Consider the following 22,097-nt stretch of genomic DNA (forward strand, 5'->3'; position numbering starts at 1 on the left):
AATTAACTGACAATCAGGAAAATACAGGAAACACTAACCAAACATGCAATGTTAACACAAGACAAAACACTGAGGAGAAATAAGGGCTTAAATACACAAAGAGAGGTAATGAGGTAACTAAATGAACATCAGGTGAACGTAATCAGTAATTAAGGGAACAAACTGGCACACACTAAGGAACTAGGTCAACTTACAATGACAGGGAACTTAGTCAAACAGGAAAAACAGAACCAAAACATTTTCATTTTTGACCAGAATGAAACAAGGCAGTGAGGGATAGAAGTACATTCAATGGATTGTTGCTTTCTAAAACACTATCAGTATTAGCTGTAATTATGAGCTTTTTGAGGACGTGTATGCTTTTTACAAGTTGAAATCTCATAATTATGGCAATAACAACATGGCGTGAACACACCATTAGTAAAACTACATGTGATTTTTAAACAGTGCATGCCATTTTAATGACTGTCTGTACCTCACAGCCTAATTTTCATCTGTGTAAAATTCAATATGGCATCTATACTGTTTAATGTCTTTTTTTTATTAAGAAAACCAAAAAATTTACAAGATGTCATTTAAATTACATTCAACTTTCTCAGCATTATAAGCTATTTGAGATCTTTTTGACCCCAAAGGTTAGGGTTGATGTAGTGGCTGGCACATGCTAGTTCTACAAACAAAAACAAATCAATTGGAATGATATCTGGTTGTATGTTAGCATGAAAAAAATCCCTCTCAGGGTTGAAATGAATGGGGAACTGAAAAAATTGTTACGTTTTTAAAGGATTCGTTCACTTTCAAATTAAAATTTCCTGATAATTTATTCACCCCCATGTCATCCAAGATGTTCTTGTCTTTCTTTCTTCAGTCGAAAAGAAATTAAGGTTTTTGATGAAAACATTCCAGGATTATTCTCCTTATAGTGGACTTCAATGGAGCCCAAACGGTTGAAGGTCAAAATTACAGTTTCAGCGCAGCTTCAAATCGTTCTACACGATCCCAGACGAGGAATAAGGGTCTTATCTAGAGAAACTATCGCTCTTTTTCTTAAAAACAATAAAATAAAATAATAATAAGTTTTAACAAAGCTCTCCTCTTCTCCTCTATTATAATTCCAGCAGTGTAGACACTGCTAAGTGTATTACTGCCCTCCACAGGTCAAAGTTTGAACTAATTGTTATATACTTGCACGAGCATATTGTATATGATAATTTAGTTCAAACTTTGACCTGTGGAGGGCAGTAATACGCTTAGCAGCATCTACACTGCTGGAATTCAAGAAGAAGAGAGCTAGTTCAAGATGAGCATTTATGGTTAAAATGTATACATTTTTTTTATTTTTTTTTTTAGAAAATGAGTGATGGTTTCTCTAGATAAGACCCTTATTTCTCATCTGAGATCACTATAAAATGTAATTTTGACCTTCAACCGTTGAAGTCCATTGAAGTCCCCTACAATCCTGGAATGTTTTCATCAAAAACCTTAATTTCTTTTCGACTGAATAAAGAAGGACATGGACATCTTGGATGACATGGGGGTGAGTAAATAATCAGGAAATTTTAATGTGAAAGTGAACTAATCCTTTAATTGGGCTAAGTGATCTCTAAAACAAGGAAGTAACATGGAGGATAGTGAATACATTGGACAAACTCCGTCGCTATGCTCCCAGACCACAAGCGTGTAAATGCAGCACTGTTGGTTCAAAAAGGTTAGGGTTAGGTGATTAATAATAAAAGCTGAACACTTGTTTAAAAACGATTAAACTTGAGATTTCACAGCAGTTTTTCATAGTAGGTACACTAATGTTTCAGCTGCTTGTTGTATAATTATAAAACCTAAATGTTTACTGGACAAAACTGAGAGGGGGGACTTCTGCCTCATTTCAAAAGACCACCACACACCACTACTCTGTAGCTACAATAATGCGTAATAGTCTTTAAGAAAGAAGAAAAGCCTGGAAAGTTCCCCTGAAGAGAGAGCTTTACGCGCGCCGGCAGTGTGAATGACACGAGCTTTGCTGGAGAGCTGTAGGTTTGTGACGCACGGGTGACCACTGAGCTGCGCGAGGTACTCAGTATCAGTTCAGCTCAGCTCGGCAACACCGGAGAGCGAGAAGTACGGTAGTAATGTTGGGCTCAGAGGACCACGGAGAGACTCGCAAACGCAACGGTACGGGTAAGCACCCCTTTCATTCACTATACTTTCATTACGACTCTCAGTTTAGATTGAAACGGCAGGTGTTGCACCAAACCGAAAGGGGGATAAGTTTGGATGCGCGAGTGACATGCTCTCTGACGAACACATCAATCATATCTGTGATATCAAATTCCGACTGTAATTAACTTATATCGTAAGAATGTAGAAACAATGTAGAAAAAGTATAAATGATACATAGTACAAGGAATTATTTTGGAATAAATTGATTTTTTTTCTTCTTCGCCGAGCTCTGTGATGAAGCATTGCCTTGTTTACTTTGCTGTCAAAACAGGCAATATTCCTCTGGCATCCTGCAAATAGATGAAACTTCAGTGAAATGCGGTGTGAAAGCTCACACAATCTCATTGCTTCAGACAAGCAGTATTACCCCGTCATGATGAATGTGCCTTGACATTTATCATATTTTTCAGTTCATTGATTTTAGTACAAACACATTAAGGGGAAATAGGAGGAGGGTCTTGCTTTCCCCCATCATAACTTGGGAAAATAAATATAACCTGTATTTTAATATATTTTTTTAATTCTATGACCGTACTGTAGTTCATGATATTTGAATGCTATGAGCTGCCTTTGGTGTTTTTATTATGATTTTTATCTAGGGTAAAGTAAAAGAAAAGGGAACAGTTAACACATTAATTCCAGTAGTCCTTAAGTTTATTGATTTGATCAGTATGCTGCAAATCTGATGACCTACCAGTGGTTTAAACTCTTATCTTAAAAATTACAACATGGCAGAAAACAGTGCTTAGCATTACCAGTAAATGTGCTGAAAATGGGTATTGCATGTCTTGTCCTGTTGGAAAAACCCGTCTGGATGTGCTGGTTGTGAGTTAAGTCAGATTCACCAATGCGGTCAGACTCTCATTGCTTGCATGTTTTCTTTTTCTATACTTGGGATGAATTGTCATCCGGTAGAACCTCTTTCTTGGAGCAAATTTATTCTTCTAAAGAAGGATTTAAATGTGATCTCCTCTTTCAGATTTGCTCATGTTTGTTCACTTTGTGTATTTGGTCGGTGTGCCGTCAGTCTTCGCTTTGGATTTTATTTAGATGAGTTAGTTGCAATTAGAATTGTTAATTTCTATGGAGATGCCCACGTCTTAATGTATCCCTTTACATTTCAAATCACTCCTTCGCTTATTATCTTTAATGATAATTTGAAATTGCTGAACACCCATTTTCCACATTTCACAGTGGCAGAGTGAAAGCATCGCATAGCAGGTGTGATATGAGAGATGATGCATAGAGTCAGCCAGTTTATTCGTCCACTCTGACGGGTTTGATATTGACAAGTCTAGACCGTTTTAAAAATGTTTTCAATACCTTACTTATTTAGCATTGCTTTCACTCTTTCATTATGCATGAAACGTGCCAAGGTTGAAGCGTTTTGCCGTGTCTGTCACGGACATGTTAAACATAAAGGGCTTTTTGAAAAACTGTGTTGCGTATCAGGAAGTAAATTGCTCACAATTTAAAGCAATGCTTGGGCTTTTTCAAGCACAGACTTTTTTGAAGAACACAATAACTCTAAATAACATAATACACCTCTTCTCCTCAAGCTGCGTGACTCCTAGTGAATGCCACATTGTGATCTAAGAGAGGAAGTTCTTAGGCCCAAGGCCATTGCTTCAGGGTGAACACAAGAAGATGATTAAGGATCTTTGCTCAGCATAAAGTGGAGCATATAAACTCAAATAATCAATGTGCAGTTTACTCTTGAGGTTTCATTACATCGATTCTTAAAGTTTTAAGAACAAACCACATTTAAACAAACCACTTTCCTACTCCAAGGTGAGCGATGTCGGTGTTCACGTTTACTGGATGTTGATGATCTTCTTGTGTTCTGAGCAGGCGCTGTGGCTGGCGGCACAAACGGATAAATTACACCAGGAACAAATGCGTTCAGCTGGGGCAGGATGATGTTTAGGTAGTGCCGCTTCTGCAGCGATTGTGACTTTATGCACCTTGCTTTCTCCTCTTCTGAAGATTTAGTCCTGCAACCAATCTCAGTTATAAAATACGATTGGGACTGATTTATAAATAGAAATATGATTTTAGAGGCACTGATTTGTTGGCAAGGGGTTGTAAATGTCCAGTTTCAGATAAGTATACAGACCACGTAAGTGAGTATGCCAGCTATCGGGATATAGCGTGAAGAGGCAGTTGATTCTGTTGGCAGTACAGTCGGGTGGAAAGGCTGGATTTTCTCATATTCTCCTCCAGTCAGTGTATAACATCTGATTACAGACTCCTGTATTTTGGCAGTATATTTGTGATATGCTTATTTATGTTTTGACATTCTGTCTGGGTCTCTTTTTAAAGGATTTAGATGCTGTACATCTGTCTTATCTTTTATTCAAGTAATACTGAAAGAGGCTGTGTATCAAGAAATATTACAGTCTGAACTGATCGTTGTCTCACTTGCCGGGACTGTAAATCACCACACAGTTTCATGGCCTCTACATCTAGGCCCACAACCGCTGTTTGTTTGGTTGATTGGTTAGAGAAAACATTACATTTCTGCACATTTAATAAAAAAAGATATAGAGCCACTGCCATTTACAGTACTTAAAGGCAAAATATGTAAGATTTTTAGATTAAAATAACCAAAAACCAATAGAACAACTTTATATATTTTGTTCATGTGTGCACTTGCATTATCCCAAAAGTTTCCAACAATATTTAAATCCAGAGGAATCAAATTTTTTACCAGGAGAGTAGACAAGTTCTGATATTCGGTAATACGATATATCACGATAATGAATATGCACGAGATTGTTATCGTGGGCACTTCAAAATACCGTGAATAATTATTTATTATAAATAATTCAAATTTTATAATACATTTTAAGAATACTTTCCCCATCAACCATATAAAATGCACAACACCACGTCAAAAAAACATGCGCCCAACATGCCCAAGCCCAATGTGCATGAGAGAAGAGATGCACTGAATGAAAGTGCACATTCACTCTCTGACAGCAGTGGGCGCTGATGGAACAGCAGAAATACAGTGGTACCCCGGAAACCTGTAAACAAAGGAGCTACTGAACAGTATTTAAAATGCCTCAAACAGCCATTCAGTTTTTTGTATTTGCAGGGTTGTTCATCACAGCACCAAATACTTAAAGGTGCAATATGTACTATTTTCTGTCCGCTAGAGGTCGCTAGAGGCCTATTCAAAACAAAGGCGTAGCTTGATGACGCCGAGTTTGAGCGCGGAATCTTGGGACATGTGGTCTTCCTCTTCACATCACAGCCGGTGGAAATAATTGGGATAGGACTCGGGCAGAAATCATGTTCATGGATGCGATTATTAACGTTACTGTAGTGTGAAGCAGAGCAGGACCGAGTGTTGTGGGAGCTGAACGAGGCCGCTTGAACGATTGCACAACACACGCCTCACGAGCAGCGGACTTTTTTATGACACAGTCACCGGCGCCGCTTCCGCTTTTCCGGTCATGAGAATGAGGTAACGCAGCTCTGTTTATCATATTAGATACATTGAGTGTGGTGAAAATGATGTTATAACGTTACTCTGTGCGTTCGTTCAGCGGCTGCTGTGAGACACTGTTGCACACTGCAGTAAGATAGATCGATTCTAGAATATCATATTAAATATTGGATGTCTTGTGTTGATAAATGGCATGAAATTCATTTTAAAATGCATTGTATGATGGAGAAAATACTGTACTAAAATACAGCTGCATCTGATTATGCTGTGTTAGCTACTTGACAAAGTAGTGTTTTTCTCTGAGGCATGGTAAAGCATGGTAAATCGAAAAAAAAGACTAAGCGTGTTGAGCTATTTAACAACAATTAGTTTTCTGTCTATAACTATATCAAAACAGATGTTCCCTTGTTTATTCAAACCTGTAAATATTAAAGCGTCTTTGGTGTTTCCATGGTTTAAACAAAATAAAAGCGTAAACCGAGGGTAACGCGGGTATGACGCAATTGACAGGCGACTCCTCACACGTCCCGGAGCCTTGGTTAAAATTGCAATTTTCTCACGATTTACAAATAGTTGGAAACATTTGGGATATTGTAAGTACTCAAGTGAACAAAATATATAACACTGGCCTAGTGGTTTTTGGATATTTTACTGCAAAATTCTTACATTTTGCACCTTTAATACTTAAAGACTTAATAGGCTATTTATTTTCAAATTTAAACATTTTTATATTTTAATCTGGACTACAACATGCCCTTTAATGATTGAAAATGTTCTGATTATTTGTTATTGTTCAGTAAAACTTAGTGACATAAGGCTTCATTAGTTAACATGTTAATTCATTATCACCAAACTGACATTGAAAAATACTTAAAGCATTTTTTAATCTTAGTTAATGTTAATTTCTTAGTTAATGTTTAATAACTAAAATCAAAAGTTATAAATATTATTTAATGGAAAAACTAAAACTAGCTAAAATTAGCAATGATCAGTTTTATTTTTAAACTAACATTAACAAAAATAATACCTTCTGTAACAAATGTAGCTATCGCTCATTCTTAATCTAAGTTGATGCATTAACTAACGTTAAATAATGAGACCTTAGTATTACCTGTTGTTATTTATCATTCTTTTGCACTTTAATCTGTTTGAAACATTTTACTTTGAACTTTTAAATAAAGCATTACACAAAAAAATATAGAGTTCTTTTTATTATAAGAAAAAGTTCCTAAACCTGTTATACTATGACAACACTTTTTTTGCAACTTATTTCAATATCGTGTTAATACCTAAAGCTAAAGCTTCGGCAATTATTGCAACATGAAAATTTGATACCGTCACATGCCTACCAGGACATGGACCGCGTCATTGCGTCATCTGTCAATGACGTCATACCCAAGTTACCCTCTATTTCCAATTTTACTAATATAGATCTACATTACTGCAAAGTGCAACAAGTCTCTCATAGCAGCCACAGAGCGAACGCACAGAGTAACATTAAAACATAACTTTCAACACACTCAAATGTAGGGGTGTAATGATATTAAAACTGAACCAAAAAGACGTGATACTCTCATGGCGTATCGAATACCCTCCCTCCCTGCTGCCCCACCCAGTCATGGCCCATTGGATCTACATGATGAATACAGCATTGTAGTCTAACCAGCATTAACAACCAATAATTGCAATAAGCTTCGCATTTATTTTTTAAACATCTGTCCATTTTATCACGAAATTTAAACAAAAAAATGCCATTTTGACGCTCTTGTGTGACATATCAATGTACAGCGATCATCTCTTCCTCTTTAATACTAGTTACAGAATAAACATAAATGAACATCTGAAGGTATGTTGAAAGATACAGTACAATTTGAAACATATAATCGCTCAATCAGTGATTCAAAGGCAGAAAGACGTCAAAAAACATTGTAAATACTGTCACGAAGCGTTTACCTCAGATGAGTACACAGCTTGTTAGTTCGCCAGAGAAATGCACTCTCACTAAATATGTGCACTATAGTAACCTATATATTCATTATATTTTACTTAACTTGTTAGTGATGTCTTGATTATTTAATGTATGTTTAAAAAAATCTGTCATGAAAATGACTGCCACTTATGCGACTGCAGCATAAGTATAATAAAAGCTCCACTGGACTCGAGATCGGTGTGTATCACAGGTGTCTTTCATTAGCATTTGCTCCAGAGGTCTCATTCTGCTTATAAGTACATAGTATATTTTTACTATTTTTGTTAGCCTTTTTTGATTGAGCGAAGACTAATAAACCAGTTTACACCAGATATTTGAGTCCAACATCTACTCTGGGAAAGTTGCCAGCATCGCTGCATGAGTATTTACCTTCTCAGTAGGTACAAAAATGGTTTTGAATGTGATTTCTTTCAATGAACTGCTCTTTCGCAACCCATTCAACTTCTGATTACGGTGCAGTTCCTGTGTCTGGTGTTGTTTTTGACAAATGTGTGAGAGACAGTTTTGAGGTGTAAATAAACAAAAGAAGGGCTGTTTAGTATTTATCCTTCTATTTTTTTTAAACCTAATTTTCTTTTTTGTTAATAAGATAAGGAACTTTTAATAAACTGTCTAAAAGGAAACAAATATCAATAAGAGCTTAGTGTAATGATGTTGTTTGATATATTATTTCACATTATATTTAATTTTCTTTGATTGTTCTGAAAAGGATAATTTTGAATTATTATATATTCTACAAACAGCAGTTGGTGCTCGTGTTGGTGGGGAGTGAAGGCAAATTTGAGAGGTTACATTATGATTGATTAAGAATGAATGATTGATGTAACTAGTGTTAGAATCTTCCTGGTAGAATTAACACATAGGTTTCCATTTCTATTTGCACACATGAGGGACTGATAAGAACTATCAGTAAGGACAGATAGTGGTGTTTGTATGTGTGTTTAGTTGTGTGGATCTGTTTCTAAGCTTTGAAGGGCATGAGGGTGATGACACCTGTCGGGTAATAGCTGCACTGGAATGTAAACTGTTGGGCAGAATGCTTTGCTCTTAAATATAGGATTTTCTCTCTGTGTCATTTTGCTCTTCTCAGCTCATCACTCTCTCTTAATCATTCATTACCTCTTCAATCATTCTATTTTCATGGCGGTGAGTGAGCTGGTGATAGAGAGAGACGAAAGGTGAGAAACAAAGAGAGAGAGACTAAACCTAAATTTGTATTGCAAATAATTCAGAGTACAGAATAGCAACACACATTAAGTGTGTACATTTTATTGTATGTTTAGTCATTTAGGAGATGCAACCAACAAAATAGCAACATCGCAACAATATTCGCAGTACACAATACCAAGTTTCAAGAGTAAGATACAGTAGTAAGCTGGAGCAAAAGGGAAATGCAGAAAAGAGAGAACAGTTTTTTTTTTTATTATTAATTCATATATTTAAAATGGGACTATGAGCAGTGCCTCCTTCAATATTGTTCTATTTGTTTAACCATCGATCCATCTAGTGAAATATCACTGAAAACAGGATTTTTTTTAACTTAGTTTCAGTGTCGACATACTTTAACAAACTAATGTACATATTAAACAAATATATGTGGGTCAATGACGTGACGGGTCATTTTTTTGTCCAAAGGCTTTAATAATAAAAAAAAAAAAACAAAGATATGTCATCCAAAGTATGTAAGGTAGTACAACTAGATCTATTTTATTGAATCCAAAAGGTTTTAATTATATTTTGCTATATATAAAGGTATTTTTAAAGGTTTTGAAATGTCAAAAGGTCATTCGGTTTAACCGTCCAAAGGCCAATACAGCCATTTCATTTGTGATTAAAATATCTTAAAATGTAATAAATGTGTATATTATTTAATTCTGGCATGATTTTATAACATCATCTATCCACATAGTGCAAAAATTGCATTAAAATTATGTGTAGAAGTCATTGCTTTGTTATGAACAAGAATGTCCAGAAAAATAAATTTCATTGATGTCATTCGGAGTAACCAATATAAAGGGACCATTTTGGATCAAGTCATGCGGTCAGTATCATGTGTCAGGATGTGACATCATTCAGACACCTGCAAAGGACCACATGGTCATGAAGCAAAGTAACTAACCCTCTCTTAACTATTTGAAAAATTCATGTTTTCACTTGCTCATACACATGTCCCAAAACAGGTCATTCGGTACAACCGCTATAAAACATGGAAAATGTAATATTTTAAAAACTAGTACTAAATATAAATGTTTGGTTGTCCTTTTGCAAGCTAGATATCAGCCTGTTAGCATTGTTTGAAAATATTGTCATTCGGTATAACCAAAAGTATCATTCAGTAAAAAAAATTTTTGTTAAACCAAATTACTTTTTGGGTGAAATTTTGTCCATCTTGTAAATGACAAAAACAGTGTTAATTGGTTGTAAAAACCACATAATCTCATTTTTAAAAATTCACAATTAATTATATCTCCATTAGGTTTACACTTATTTATCAATGACCCATGTACAGTAGCCAGAATAAGCATTTTAATTCTAAAGGGTGGAAAATGATCTGGACAGTTTTTGGTGTTAAAAAAACTAGACAAAATGTATAGATGGACTTCATAGATGGACACGAATGCTCCAGAAGTACATGGTCTCTTTAAAAACTTTTAATAATGTCATTCAAACTTTTTGTAATTTTTTTCTTTATATAATATGAATTTTTTTATGATGTTTATTTTTACAATTACTATCTCTGCTTTCCTACAAATTTTCAAATAGCATCAATAAATCTACTCAGCTGTTTGACCAGCTAAACTGAGAATTTTAAGCAGGCAATTTATTGGATGGCCTGGGCTTTCCTGTTTAAATGAGCTGACAGACATGTGACAATGTGACTCTATCTTAATGAGACATGAGATGATATAATGAAAGCGTTTAAAGTTAACCCTCGTCAACATACTTTTTTTGGCCTAACCAGCAGCAACAAGCTGTAGGTTTTATTTTTTGTTTTTATTTTCTGTGACAGCCTGTTCAGTAGCTCACAGTGAAATCTCATTAAAAATCCCACTCCAGATAACGAAATAAAAAATGCAGGTTAAAAATAGGTTCCTATTGGCTGTTATTGTGCTGCGTCACACAGCATATTCTCTTTCAGTGTAGACAGACGAACTGCTTGTCATTGGAATGTGGTTTGGACAAGGTGTAGTATGTGCACACGTGTATATGTACACCCTACTCCGTCCTGGTGGCTTTCATCACTTCAGCAGACAGTGCGGTCAAGTGGGAGAACCCCTGTCAACTCTCTTTCCCCTTTCCCCGTAGCCCCAGCTCTGTTCTTCTCACCCTCTGCTATGCTTTTCCCCTGTGTATAAGTGTGTGTCCTTGTACATGCGCTTCTGTAGCGTGTATGCTATGGTGTATGACAGCTGTCTAGGCCCCAAGGGCACACAACCTGCCCTTTTCTGAAGTGAGCCTCCAGCACCCCCTCATCATGCTGTCTGAGCTCCCCGCTGGTGAGCGCTCGACTCTAGGCCGCGGTCAGTGGGAACTGGCCTCTTCTCAGCGGGGGCCAGAGGTCTGGAGGGTTAATGTTTCAGTACTGTGACCTCTCTCATTTCTCATCACCTGACAGCCGGTGGCTACCGCTGCCTTTCTCTTACCTACTGTACAGGACACACATACATATGGAGACACAAATCAAACAGCCTCTATATATTTAAGTGTTCAACGTCTGCATGGGTTACAATTAAAGGTTAAATGTTACAATTATCAACAGAGCCCAAATTATTAAATTATTTTTCATTTATTTTTAGATGTGTTAATCAACACTTGTTTGCAAATTGTGTGCAAATAAGGCAGTATTTGCATTAACTTCTAAATCTGTTTCACTGATGTCTTTCCGCGGTTGAAACACTGATTGAGTGATCACACCATACCTTCAGATGTTCATTTATGTTTATTCTGTAACTACTAGTAAAGAGGAAGAGATGATCGCATTCACTTGCGCTCTGCGCTGCCGCTTGAACTGAAGCCTGTGCAGCGATCTGTCACGCTACATTAAAGAGCGACAAAACGGCATTTATTGTTTGAATTTCACTATAAAATGTGTACCATTTGTGTACCGAACCGAAAGATGCTTACCAAAAATTTTAGGTATGAATACGTGTACTTTTACATCCCTATATGTAGTATAATGAAGTTTTCAAGCAATGGAGATTACTGAATTATTGACTTCCGAGAAACATTAAACTAACATTTATAAAATGCAACACTCAAATTTTAAAGACATGTAAATGAAATTTCTTCTTCTGTTGTTTTTTTTTATTTACAGAACTGTTAGTTTCCCTGTGTTGTGAATACATTTTGTTGGGTCTTTGTCCATCATGGTAGTTCTAATTTTCAATTTTAAGTACCTTTTTATTTCTACTACTTTGGATGATTAACATTTTGGTACTACGTTATGTCAATACTTTGTCCAATGTAAAATCCAGGTCCTGCAATAAAACCATATGAGAATCACTGGCTTGCTCAGTGCCACAGAGAGGTTTTGTGCTGGTCGACAGGGAGCCAACAAACACTCTGTAAACAGAGATGGTGTGTGTGTATAGGAACAGGTTGGCATTTTTCTTCCAAGGCACCTTTAAGCCTGTCTAACATAAATGAGGGCACTGTTTGCCTTTTAGCAAGCAGCAGAGTGTTTTTATATGTGTTATATGTGTGTGTGTGTGTGTGAGTACCAGCAGCTTTTTTCCCTCAGAATGAGTGGAGTGTTAAGCAGCCACTCCTTCTCATAGAAGTGTTTCAAGGTGAGCTGTGTGTGTGTGTGTGTGTGTGTGTGTGTGTGTGTGTGTGTGTGTGTGTGTGTGTGTGTGTGTGTGTGTGTGTGTGTGTGTGTGTGTGTGTGTGTGTGTGTGTGTGTGTGTGTGTGTGTGTGTGTGTGTGTGTGTGTGTGTGTGTGTGTGTGTGTGTGTGTGTGTGTGTTTGTAAATGCCAAGTAGATGCCACGCAAGTAGATATCTGGAGAAAAGGGGTTCACCCTTGAGAGATTTTACATCTGAAGCTGTGTTAAGTTTCAGAATGGAAAAAATAGACTCTTTTAATTATGTTCAAGGTGTACCGTGCACTTTCCATTTACTCAAATCCAAGATGTTTGTCTTTCTTTCTTCAGTCGAAAAGAAATTTTTGGCTACCAATGGGTTGAAGGTTTCAATGCAGCTTCAAAGGGCTGTACATGATTCCAGATGAGGAATAAGGGTCTTGTCTAGAGAAACTATTGGTCATTTTCTAAAAAATTAATAATAATAATAATAATATTTAACCACAAATGCTCCTCTTTCACTAGCTCTGCGGTGCGCCACGCATTTCGTAATCACGTTGGAAAGGTCATGCGTGACCTAGGTGGAAGTACCGATCAAGTGTTTACAAAGTGAACGCACAAAGACTAAAGGTCACACCAAGAACACTAACTATAAAGATAACTAAAACAATAACTATATTTGCGTCCACACCAACGAACGACGACGGCCTGTTTATTCTAATCTCACGCGCGGCAGTTTTAAAGTACAACATTTTTTTGCTGTTCTTGTTGCATTTACATGGCTTTAACCAGCAGATGTCCTCAGCGTGCTATGTTTCAAGTGAATAGCTAGTGCAATCAATCTAATCTAACAGTGCATTTAGTCGAAAGTGGAATAAAAACAACACCTAGTGGTTTCAAACTCAATTCCTGGAGGGCCACAGCTCTGCACAGTTTAGCTCCAACCAACTCCAACTCACACCTGTTTGGAAGTTTCTATTAATCCTGAAGACCTTAATTAGCTGGATCAGGTGTGTTTGATTAGGGTTGGAGCAAAACTGTGCAGAGCTTTGGCCCTCCAGGAATTGAGTTGGAGGGAATCCAGGAATCACTGCAGTTTCAAAGAAAGCAAGACAACATGTTTTCAAAACTTGCGCTGGATACCTGAGGTAATTTTATGTTACACTGTTTGCTAGCCTGGCATAATGATCTTTTTCTGGACCTTGGGGTTTAACTTCTCCGTAATGACATCTGCCATTTTAAATGCACAAGTGCTTAAAATAGAACAGATTCTTATTGGCTGTCAGTATTTTAAAATGTTGTGAAAGTGATCCCAATGATATCGTTTCTCTTTATCATTATTGTTATAGCTGTGTTGTGGACAGTGCTATTCTTTTATATTTAGAAACATTTTTAGAACCATATCATTATCATTATCGTTATCTTTATAGTTATTGTTCTTGGTGTGAACGGGCCTTAAGTCAAACGGCCTTTACCAAAAAAATGTAAAACAACGATGCTGAAGGGTTTTTCGCCCTACCGCGGTACCGCGTGACGCGTGACCTTTCCAACATGATTTCTTAATGGCATATAATGGCGTGGCGTGTTACAGAGCTTGTGCAAGATGAGCATTTATGGTTAGAAAATGACCGATTGTTTCACTAGATAAGAACCTTATTCCTAGGCTGGGAAGCTGCAGTTTGGACCTTCAACCCATTTGTAGCTGTTGAAGTTCTCTATATGGAGAAAAATCCTGGAATGTTTTCCTCAAAAACCATCATTTGTTTTCAACTGAAGAAAGAAAGAAAGACATAAACATCTTGGAAGAAATAGGGGTGAGTAAATTATCAAGAAATTTTAACTCCTCCTTTAAAAGTGAAGTTATGGGAAGGTCTCCTACTGACTTCCATTGTTAGTCTGTTCACCTTGAGAAATTACATCATTGTAATATTTGCATATTGAGTTGCAACTAGTTTTCTTTCTTTAATTTTGTTATTGGTCTTTTATTCCTTGCATCTGTTTTATCACCATAGTCGCCTTTAGGTTGCAGAGAAGCTGCATTATATATGGTTTTGCATGTGCCGCTAAATGTGTGTCATGACATGCATTTATTCGTCAGTTTAAATTTCAAATGTGTTCGTGACTGCTGAGTATTTTGTATAACTCCATCCCCACTGCTGTTCAGAAGTGTAATCATTAATGATGTTTAATGAACTACATTGTTGTTGAAAAGCAATAAGCAGATGTTAAGCTGAAAGACAAACCTTCATTTGAACTGTCTCTCAGTCTCTTAGTAGAATGAGGTTTAGAAACGACAGTAATAATTCTTTTGTGTACGTGATGTGTGTGTGTGTGAGTGTGTGCGTGTTTTTGTAAAACATCGGGACACAAATTTGTATATGACATGGGTATGACATAGGTATTACAAGGAGAGAGTGACTTATGAGGACATTACCCCATGTCCCCACTTTTCAAAAGGCTTATAAATCATACAGAATGAGTTTTTGTGAGAAAGTAAAAATGTGCACAGTTTCCTGTGATGGTTAGGTTTAGGGGTAGGGGTAGTGTAGGGTGATAGAAAATATGGTTTGTACAGTTTAAAAACCATTATGCCTATGGAATGTCCCCACAATTCACAAAAACAAACCTGTGTGTGTGTGTGTGTGTGTGTATGAGAGAGAGAGAGAGAGAGAGAGAGAGAAAGAGAGAGAGAGAGAGAGAAATGAAATGAATGGTAAATGAAACTGGCATGAATTCCTAGCATCCCTGTGGATTGAGAGAAATGATAAGTGTTAGTCAGCTGCATCAGGCTAGGATTATTTTTTATCGCGCACACACACAGCCATTTTGGAGTATTGACATACACTTCTGCCGTGGTTAGAAGGCTCTCAAATAAACTTCCAAATCATCTGTATTAGCATGTTGAAGCACTCTCTAATGGCATCAATGCTCTTCTGATGTTTTTATGAATGTGCGTGTGTGTGTGTGTTAGACAGGGAGAGACAGAGAAACCAGAGACTGATTGCAGTAGAGATGATTTAGCTGTGTCATGATCAAAGAGCTTCTTGAACCTTCCAATTTGCTGTAGTTTTCTTGCTTCCTTCCATCTTCAGGTCCTCCTGTATGAACCTCCAGACTAACCTCTCTGCCTCTGTAATGGCTTACAGCGAGCGCTGCTCTGATTAAAGCTGAGATTATGGGAGTGATTGTTCTGCACTCGCACTAATCCCTCCCCATGCTTGTTACTCTCTGATACTGTCATGCATGTGTATTCACTCTTTCTTCACACGTGTACATCTGATTTCACCTAAATGGATTTTGTATGCATTTTATATATGTAAGGATGGATGGGTGGTCAGATGGATGGATAGATGAATGGAAGGGTAGACAGTGTTGGCAACAGCATATTTGCGTAACACGAGTTACATATTATGACTAGCACTTAGTTTAAGTTTACCTTTGCAATTGTAATGTGTTTATGTGGCCATAGCTATTAAGTCTTACAGTATATATACACTACCGTTTACCATTTATTTTTTTGGGTGAAATAACCCTTTGAAACATTTTCTTTAGAAAGAATAATTTTACTGACCCCACAATGTATGTATATATCCCAAGATATGGATTATTTGAATCTATCTTTTTTTTATCTTCTAAATACATTGTTAGTGCATCTTGATGTGATATTTTTCTGGTAACTGCTAAGAGTAAATAGAAGATACTGTATAAATAGCAACAAATAGCTTGTTGTTTACAGTAGGTGTAAATAGAAGTGTAAATAGAAGTGATATGCTATTTGTACTAAGGGCAAATTGTCTGAGAAGCAGTGGGTGGTGTTAGTGAAAATAGCCTCTGGCATCATGTTTGACTATGTGCTTTTAGTGTACAGTTCCTTATTGTAATATAAATATAATTGAGGTATTTGTCATTATTGTTATATGATCTTGAATGAATGGCCTTGTCTTCATTATTGCTGACAAAATCAAAAGTCCTGCATCATAGGAAACAACAAAGAGGCAAAGATCATCTCAAAATCTTGATGTGTTGGTGTTTATTTGTGGAGGTGCTGCAGTGGGGAACAGTAATGAGGCTCTCAAGGACAAAACACACCCCTGCTCCTCCAGGTCTCCCCATGTGACCCCCAGCCCACTCCCATATCCACCTCAGGCGGCATGCTTGTGAAGCGGGCTCTGGAGGAGATGGTGACGTCTAGACCGGCTGACTCACGCTGAGCAGGCAGACTCTTGACTTTATATCCCCTTATCTCTCCATTTTTCTTCCTCCTTCCATCTATTTTTACTTTCCTCTGTGTCTCTATATCTCCTGATCTTTTTCCTGATGACTTCCTAGCAGGAGAGCATGCAGAACCACGGATATGGGTTTCAAGATGAGAAGGTGAAATTGTGTTTTCTATCAGCTTTTTTTTTTTTTTTTGCAGGGGTTTTGTGATGTTGGTACATAGGCATGAAGAATCCACAGTGGGTGATTAAAGATTGAGCTGCAACACTGAGTGATTCATACTCTGAGCAGGAGAGCAGCTTTTGAATGTTCATATCAGTTCATGAGAGGAGTGGATGAATAGGTACTTCTGTGTGTGTGAGCTCCTACTTTTGTAGGATGTTACTGTTGGTGTGTGTGTGTGTTTGGTCAGTGAGTGAACTTTCCCTTCACCTGATGATTAAATATTCCCTTTGCCCATGTAGCACACACATAGAGCCAACACTTAGAACAAGACCACACTGTGTGTGTGTGTTCATTTATGTGTGTGTTTGTGCTTTAGATGGTGATCTGGGTTTGGTGCGGAGGAGGTATGGGTGCAGGGGATGAGAGGGTGGAAAACAGTGGAGCTCTGTACCTACCCAAACACGCACGCACACACAGTACATATGCTAAATGAGGACTTGCCTTATAGATTTTTGTTGGTTTTATAAAAAGCTAATTATAATTATTAGGGACAAACCAAAAGCCTTGAGTTTAAACGTTAAAAATGATTAATTAATTAATAATAATAAATATTTTAAATTCTAAAATTATACAACTTTTGTAATAATAAAATCAAAATGATTTATTATTATTATTATTATTATTATTAATGAATTAATTATTATTATTATTATTATTATTATTATCTAATTCATGCTATATCAATGGCAGCTGAATTGGAAAAGTATAAAATAGTAAAATATTTATTTTTGGTGGAAATGTACGATGTATTGTTATCTGCTGATTTTTACATGCATTTTTGTGGATATATATTGGCCATTTTTGGATTCATTCTGTTCATACTCTTACTCTTTATTTTTACATTTAGATTACCGTCATCTACCGTTGTGTTCAGTTAATTAAACACAATGAATAAAACTGATAAATGTAATCTTATTAATCTCTATATGAATAGGCCTGTATATTTCTCCTGCTGTACTTTATAATGTGATGTGTTTTTGATTGATTTAAAGGTGCCATCGAACGGTTTTTCACAAGATGTAATATAAGTCTAAGGTGTCCCCTGAATGTGTCTGTGAAGTTGCAGCTCAAAATACCCCATAGATTTTTTTAAATAAATTTTTTTAACTGCCTATTTTGAGGCATAATTAGAAATGCGCCGATTCAGGCTGCGGCCCCTTTAAATCGTGCGCTCTCCGCCCCCTCCCGAGCTCTCAACTCTATCACTGCATAAACAAAGTTCACACAGCTAATATAACCCTCAAAATGGATCTTTACAAAGTGTTTACAGCATGCCTAATCGTGTAAGTAACTTATAGTATTTATTTTGATGTTTACATTGATTCTGAATGAATTTGATGGTGCTCCGTGGCTAACGGCTAATGCTACACTGTTGGAGAGATTTATAAAGAATGAAGTTGTTTATGAATTATACAGACTGCAAGTGTTTAAAAATGAACATAGCGACGGCTCTTGTCTCCGTGAATACAGTAAGAAACGATGGTAACTTTAACCTCATTTAACAGTACATTAGCAACATGCTAATGAAACATTTAGAAAGACAATTTACAAATATCACTAAAAATATCATGATATCATGGATCATTATTACTCCATTTGCCATTTTTCGCTGTTGTTCTTGCTTGCTTACCTAGTCTGATGATTCAGCTGTGCACAGATCCAGATGTTAATATTGGCTGCCCTTGTCTAATGCCTCGAACATGAACTGGCATAAGAAAATATTGGGGTCATACATATTAATGATCCAGACTGTTGCGTAACAGTCGGTGTTATGTTGAGATTCGCCTGTTCTTCAGAGGTCTTTTAAACAAATGAGATTTATATAAAAAGGAGGAAACAATGGAGTTTGAGACTCACTGTATGTCATTTCCATGTACTGAACTCTTGTTATTCAACTATGCCGAGGAAAATTAAATTTTCAATTCGATGGCACCTTTAATTTGTGCACGTGACTTACATCATCATGGGCTGGTTGATCATTATTTCTACAAGCTGACTTACTGTAAGTTATGTAATATTGCATAAAGTTACAGGCCTCTTTACGGGCATTTGGTAAATGTTTTTTTTTTTTGTACCCTGGGACGTTTTATCAGATTTAGCTAAGTTCTAGAGACAGCTTTTTCCTCAAAGATCTATGAAATCACACACATCTTTGTTAGTCTTGGTTGTATTCCTCTAATGTCATACAAAATGCACTGCTCGTGACACATTTTTACCTTTTCTACTACTTTCTCTCTCCATCCTTTTCTTCTTCTCTCATTCTTTCCATCAGTGTTCTTAAATAGCATCAGAATGGCCCATTAAATGCTCTTTTAATTATTCTTTCTGCCTGTCTTTGACCTTGGCACACATTATATCCTTCAGTTAATTGTGACATGTGATTCACTCCAAACACAGCTGATGGAAAGATGGTGCACAGTCTCAGCTCAGGCCTCCATCATCTTGTAAAATGCGGATGACACAGCACATCATGGTGTTATAATCTACACCGAGTGGGTGTTGTTTGAAGACACACAGAAACAGACATTGATTACTACTTTGGCCAGTTTGACAGCGAGGATGGTGGAGGATAGCTGTAACCTCCAGAGACTCTTTAGAGCCCTCCATCGTATGCTTTGACTCTCTGTCTGTCTCTGTGCTTGTCTCCTTTGTCCCCTCTCTCTTTTTAAATGTTCTGTTTAACCTGGCCAAGTGAGCCACTTTTGCTTTTTACCCCCCACCAGTTTCCCTGAAGGGGAATATCTCACAGACCGGTACACATACACACACGCACACACACACACACACACACACACACACACACACACACACACACACTGCTCCTGTACCATTTCTCATTACTGACATTGTTGCTGCAGGTTCAAAACCATGCCAGGGATAGTACACACATACATAGTGAAAGTACCTGCAAAGTACCAGGAGGAAGTGTGTGTGATTTAAGTGTTCGTCGCTCTGTATGCGTTTGCATGTGTGATGGTTGAAAGCAATCTGTCTGTATGCTTTTCTTTCTATCTATCTGTTCATCCATGTGTCTGTAAACCTGTCTGTCTATCTATTATGGCTGCAAGATATTGGAAAAAAATGACATTGGGATATTTTGTTTTTCTGTGATATGAAAAAAATTCACCTGATGACTTCAATATCTCTGTTTGGAAAGAATTAAAGGATTAGTTCACTTCTGAATGAAAATTTCCTGATAATTTACTCACCCCCATGTCATCCAAGATGTTCATGTCTTTCTTTCTTCAGTGGAAAAGAAATTGATGTTTTTGAGGAAAAAATTCCATTATTCTTCTCCATATAGTGGACTTCATTGGTGTTCACTGGGTGGAAGGCCCAAATTATAGTTTCTGTGCAGCTTCAAAGGGCTCAACGCAATCCCAGATGAGGAATAAGGGTCTTATCTAGCAAAACGATTTGTCATTTTCTAAAAAAAAATAAAATAAATATATAATATAAATATATATTTTATTTATATATTTATTATATATATATATATATATATATATATATATATATATTTTATTTATATATTTATTATATATATATATATATATATATATATATATATAAAATATATACTTTTTAACCACAAATGCCATCTTGCACTGCTCTGCGATGCACCATGCATTACGTTGAAAGGTAATGCATGACGTAGGCGAAAGTACCGCGGTAAGGCGAAAAACTTAATCTAATTTTCCCCTCTAACTTCAAAATCGTCCGATAACTTTGTTTTTCCTTTTTTTTGTAAAGGCCGTTTGGCTTAATGTTTGCACGTTCGCCTTGTAGACACTGGATTGGTACTTCCGCCTGTGTCACGCATGACCTTTGTAAGGTGATTACGTCATTACCTCAGCGCAGAGCAGTGCAAGACGACAATTTGTTTTAGAAAATGACTGATTGTTTCACTAGATAAGACCCTTATTGCTCATCTGGGATCGTGAAGCTGCACTGAAACTGCAATTTGGACCTTCAACCCGTTGAACCCCAGTGGAGTCCACTATATGGAGAAAAATCCTGGAATGTTTTCCTCAAAAACCTTAATTTCTTTTCGACTGAAGAAAGAAAGACATGGACATCTTGGATGCCATGGGGGAGAGTAAATTATCAGGAAATTTTCATTCAGAAGTGAACTAATCCTTTAATCATTCTTGATTTTGTAGGGGAGTAAATATGCATAAAAGTATTCAGGTACAGAAACTGAATAATTGTAATTGTAAAAAATGTAAAATAACAGTCTTCACTGTATAAATGAAATGTAATTAGTCTTTGTTACAGCTACAAAAGTGATTTTCTCTTTGTATTTTGTTGTTTGATTAACATTAATGACAAGCAGCAGCAGGGATATTAGGCTGATGTCACTTTAAGATCAAATGCACAGATCCAATATAAGGTGTAAGGTAAAATAAGATAAGGTGTTTTTGACTTGATGCGATGCAGCGCAGACACCAGTGTATGACATCAAAGTACCACGAGAGCAATTGGAGAGCAGATGACTCCATATTCTTTCGAATCACTCTCGCAGTGCCGCTTCAAGCCGAACACACTTACAATGATATGCATCAGTTTTCTTTCTTAATTGTTTACGTAAACCATGAGCGACTGTGTTTACGAGGATACTTGCCGAGTTTTGCATGTATGTGTCCATTTAAGCACAAATAGTCGTGAATAGTTGCATTGAACTTTCAGCGCTGTAACTTTGCAGATACTGTTTATGTTCAAGCAGTAACATTACACACTTAATAAAGTTAAAAAAGTGAAATAGCATTGAACCACCTCTTTAAAGGTACAATTTGTGATTATTTTTTTCCGCTAGAGGTCATCAGAAGCCTGTTCAAAACAAAGGCGTAGTTTGATGACGCCAAGTTTAGAGCGGAAACTTGGGACATGTGGTCTCCATCTCAACGGACGGTGCAAAAGAATAGGGATTGGAGTCTGGAAGAACTCATGTTCGTGGATGCGATTATTAACGTTACTGTAGTATGAAGCAGAGCAGGACCGAGTGTTGCGGGAGCTGAACGAGGAGCTGGAGCGATTGATCAACACACGCCTCACGAGCAGCGGGACTTTTATTATGACACAGTCGCCGGCGCCGCTTCTGCTTTTCCGGTCATGAGTTTACGGGAGCTGTCCTTGTCGACAGAACCAGTGGCAGATGGTAAACAGTAATTATGTTCCATAAATAAGTAACA

At 36.9% G+C, this 22,097-nt stretch overlaps 1 protein-coding gene across 7 annotated transcripts in view; it reads left to right on the forward strand.

The window, feature by feature from the left end:
- Nucleotides 1-2,081: 2,081 nt before the first annotated feature.
- The window catches only part of znf385c (zinc finger protein 385C), a 113,436-nt gene continuing 93,420 nt past the window's right edge, over nucleotides 2,082-22,097 (forward strand). For 5 of the 7 annotated variants that reach the window (XM_067373690.1, XM_067373699.1, XM_067373718.1 and 2 more), the window contains exon 1: nucleotides 2,082-2,175. In XM_067373690.1, coding sequence (XP_067229791.1) covers nucleotides 2,127-2,175 — 49 coding nt within the window. In that variant the 5' untranslated portion in view covers nucleotides 2,082-2,126. Of the gene's footprint in view, nucleotides 2,176-16,799; nucleotides 16,837-22,097 lie in introns of those variants that run through there. The other 2 variants (XM_067373708.1, XM_067373746.1) reach the window with 2 other exon arrangements.

The sequence above is a fragment of the Chanodichthys erythropterus genome, chromosome 3 (assembly GCF_024489055.1).
Source record: "Chanodichthys erythropterus isolate Z2021 chromosome 3, ASM2448905v1, whole genome shotgun sequence".
Taxonomy (NCBI): Eukaryota; Metazoa; Chordata; class Actinopteri; order Cypriniformes; family Xenocyprididae; genus Chanodichthys; species Chanodichthys erythropterus.